Source organism: Mus pahari, chromosome 5 (assembly GCF_900095145.1).
Source record: "Mus pahari chromosome 5, PAHARI_EIJ_v1.1, whole genome shotgun sequence".
Taxonomy (NCBI): Eukaryota; Metazoa; Chordata; class Mammalia; order Rodentia; family Muridae; genus Mus; species Mus pahari.
In genome coordinates, this window is record NC_034594.1 from 64,484,273 (window position 1) to 64,488,328 (window position 4,056).

At 55.2% G+C, this 4,056-nt stretch overlaps 1 protein-coding gene across 1 annotated transcript; it reads right to left on the bottom strand.

Moving 5' to 3' along the window:
* Nucleotides 1-528: 528 nt before the first annotated feature.
* Nucleotides 529-3,486, bottom strand: LOC110321885 (alkaline phosphatase, germ cell type). Its single transcript, XM_021198469.1, has 11 exons — nt 3,313-3,486; nt 3,108-3,224; nt 2,904-3,019; nt 2,594-2,768; nt 2,350-2,522; nt 2,005-2,139; nt 1,819-1,891; nt 1,570-1,704; nt 1,261-1,452; nt 1,032-1,148; nt 529-945 (listed from the first exon to the last, which is right to left on the bottom strand). Exons 1-11 carry the CDS (start codon nt 3,374-3,376, stop codon nt 653-655), a joined length of 1,590 nt encoding a protein of 529 aa, XP_021054128.1. The 5' UTR covers nt 3,377-3,486; the 3' UTR covers nt 529-652.
* Between the last annotated feature and the right edge of the window lie 570 nt (nt 3,487-4,056).

Consider the following 4,056-nt stretch of genomic DNA (forward strand, 5'->3'; position numbering starts at 1 on the left):
CAAGAGGTGGTAGCTGCCTGGAACCTCTCCCTTCACAAGTAACAGAGAGAGGCCAAGCCTCAGGTCTTCTGTTGTGGCCCTTGGAGATCTCTAGCTCCTGAACTGGCTCTGCCCTGACTCCCAAGCAGGCAAGACACCCGAGGCATTGAGTGCACAATACTCTGCATTCTATGACCCAGGACTACAGTGAGTCCCAGGAGGTCAGATACTTGAGTGTGGCAGCTGGGGAACTCAAGGGACCTTGCTGTCTCTGCTCTGGAACAGACAAAATGTGCTCACTGGTGCTGGCCTGAAACCAACGATTTCTTGTTCCTCCTAGCCAACGTGGCATCGACGGGTGCCAGGACTTCATGGTCAGGGGATGGCTGAAGTGACATTCTATCCCTGACACATCTCACCTCTGGCCACCCAGGCACCACCCTTCCAAATGTTGACAAAACTGGTACACTAACTTTGTAACAATTGATTTTATTGTCCCCAAGAAGGTGATAAGTGCTCTTCATTTTTGTGGCAGCCAGACACATCAGGAGGACTGACAAACCAAGTTAGTGCTGAGTTTAGGAAGTGGGGTTCCAACTGGAGCCCAGAAAAAACAGTACTGGCAGAAAGGCCCTGAACAAGCCAACAAGTGGAGTCCAGTGAGCTTAGGTAGTCAGAGTTCAGCCGCTGCCATCAGTATCAACATTTTCCCTGCCAACAGGCCCAGCATGGTGGACACGTAGCCCGGGCTCACTGCACTGCTCCGGCCAGCAGGGGATGCCAGGCCGCAGTCCGTGTAGGGCTCCAGGCAGGCTGCGAAGGCCATGACATGCGCGATGTAGTTCTGCTCCTGCACTCCGTGCACCAGGTGCGCCTGTGGGCCGCGCGCAAATATCGCCACGTCCTCCCCGCTATGGGTCTCTGACGACAGGGGTACAGCCGCCTGCTGCTGGTACGTGGGGTTGCCTGCCAAGAATGGGTGTTCAGAACGGGTCCTCCACCTCAATGAGCACTCTCAGCCCCGTGTTGCCGACCCCACTCAGCGAACTTACTGCTCTCTTCCTCTGTGACATCAGCCCGGGCGCCATTACGGAGCTTGTAACCAGGACCATTGCCATACAGTATAGAGGTAAAGGATTTGCCATCCTCAGCCTTGAAGGGAGCCAGCCCTGCAGGAAGAGGGGGTGACCTGTTTTTCAAACTGAGCTGCTTCCTGAAGCACCTTTTGTCACTGTATCCCTCCAAGGCAACAATATCTGTCACTGCCTGCCCCATGCCTACCAAAGATGGAGGCCCCTCTCTGTGTGTAACCACCAAAAGAGAAGACGTGAGAGTGGTCGGCGGTGACAAGGATCATCGTGTCCTGCTCACTGGTGAGCTTGTCTGCCTTGTCAACAGCTGAGTCGAACATGACAGCCTCAGTCAGGGCACGATAGGCCACAGTTTCATGGTGGCCATGGTCAATGCGGCCCCCTGCAGAGAACCAGAGATGGGGAGATGTTTGAGCTTGTGCTGCACCCAGCTCCTCTCTCTTCCTCCTCTTCCTTCTCCTCCTCCTCCTCCTCCTCCCTGCCAGGCAAAACCACCCACCTTCCACAAAGAGATAGAAGCCTTTGGGGTTCCTGCTGAGCATGCGCACGGCCACCTCCGTCATCTCGGCCAGGGAAGGGTCCTGAGCAGGGTCTCGGTAGATTTCATACTTCATGTCATTAGGTTCAAAGAGGCCTGAAGAATAAGAAAATCCATGGTGACTATAAGAGTGCATACTAGGGACACCACACACACAGACACACACTTTCCCAATGGAAGGGTTCCAGGGCAAGAAATGCAAGTTATTACCCATGAGGTGTGTCACAGATCGGCTCAGGGATGCCTGAATGAGGTCTGAGCGGTTCCAAACATACCGGGCTCCCTGCAGAGACACAGCCAGTCTAAGTACATACCTTGAAATGAACAGCCCTCAATAATTCCTGCTCTGCCCTTTGCCCTAATGCCCCCTCACCCCCCTCACTCCCACCCCCATACCTGGTGCTTTGCCAACCACTCTTGAACTAGGTTGCGTCCATCCAGCCTGGTTCCAGCCTGCTTGGTGTCAGTTGGATATTCCTGGTCTGGTGTCCCCTTGGGAAACATGAACTTGCGGCCACCACCAAGGATCACCTACAATCAGAGGTGAGCTTGGGACCTGATTGATCCTCTGTTCCCTCCTGACAGCATCTGGTCCCAGGTCTGAAGGACTCTGCACCTTCTCTACCCGCCCACCACCACCACTCAGATACCCTGGAGGACCCAGAGCTCAGGCTGCTGGCTGCCTATGCTGCCGTGAGTGACACCTCCACGCGGCCCTCCTCCCTCCCTCTTGGGGCTCACATCAATGTCCATGTTGGAGATGAGCTGAGTAGAGATGTCTTTACAACCCTCCTGCAGCGCCGAGGCAGGCATTTGTGCATCCGAATACCAATTACGATTCACCGTGTGGGCGTAGGTGCCGGCTGGAGAGGCATGCTGCACCGACGTGGTGGTCACCACTCCCACAGACTTTCCTGCAGAAAGTCACATGAGCCACCCAGGACCCCCGGGTCTGTCTAGGTCCTTCTACCCTGTCCCAACCTACCTGCTTTCTTAGCACGGTGCATTACCGAGACGACCTCGTTACCCCACGTTGTGTTGCACTGGTTGAAGCGTGCAGCTGCACTCAAGCCAATGACCTTCATGTTGGTTTTGACCCCGCAGAGAAAGGCCGTGCCTGTGCCTGCACTGTCCGGGACCTGCTTGTCTGTGTTGTAGGTCTGGGGAGAGACACTCTCAGCTCAACTCTACTGGTAGACATTAGAGCTCGTCTCTTCCTGGGATTCTGGATTCTTCCCAACCACCTTCCTGCCATATACCAGCTCTTGCCACCCCCTGTGTGTCTCCAAGCTCACCTTGGACAGAGCCATGTGTGGAAAGCGGTCCATGGCTAGCTGGGTCTCAGGTCCCAGATGGCCTTGCTGCTGTCCCTTTAGGATCCGGGTAGCAGTTACTGTGGACACCCCCATCCCTGAAGGACAGAATGTGATTAGGATTAATCCCCTCGGCGGGTGGTGGGTGTGCGAGGGTCCCAGGATAGGCAGGCCACAGGAACTCACCATCTCCCATGAGGATAATGAGGTTCTTGGCTGACGTCTGAATGGGCTGCAGCTTCTTGGCAGCATCCAGGGCCTCAGCCGCCTTTCGGTTCCAGAAGACCGGGTTCTCCTCCTCCACTGGCAAAGAAAAGAGCAGAGGCAGGGTCAGACTGAAGACCCACGAGTGCAAAGATGAGCGAGGAGACACCTGGAGGAGCCTCATTACCTGGGATGACGTTCGGGCAAACTTGTAGGCTGAGGCCCAGCAGCAGTAAGCAGGCTCCCCACATTGCTGTGGCAGGGTGCTGGTCCGTGAGGATGGCAGATGGAGAAGCTGCAATACCACAACACTAGCTGAGGCCCTGATGAGTTCCGCTTAAATAGGCGAAGACTTAGTTCCTGCCGGAAAGGCTCAGAGTCCCTCCCTAATCCTTAGGCACTACCTTGGCCTCACCCTATCCTGTGAACTAAAGCTTGTCTGGCTGTAAGAAGTTGGCAGGGTGTGGAAGTCCAGGCACGTCCTGAATCTGGAGCTGTGGGTGGGTCCCAGGCATTTCCCCCACATTAGGTGGGAGGCTGGAGACAGCTACTGTCTGAGAGAAGAGCCATAGTCTTATGCTGCAGTGGTCACCGACCCTCCCGTGGGCATCCTTCTCTTTTTGTTCCAGTGAGTCTTGTCCCCAATTGCCTCTCCCCTGACTAGGGCAGGCATGGTATCCAGGAGGAATGTTGAATTGGAAAGATGGGGCTGATGGGTGGTCCTATAGAACCACATTTGCACCACAGCTATTTTTGAGTGTGTTTGAACGCAATTGGATGAGGGGCAAAATCCTGAGCCAAGCCAGGCAAGGCCTGGGTCTTGCTCAGAAGCAGGTAGGCAGGCTTTCCCCTTATTTGATGTTGTCTCGTATTCCCTTGGGCAGGTGGAGGGATCCCAGTGTGAGTGCTCTGCACAGACCCTGAGTACTTC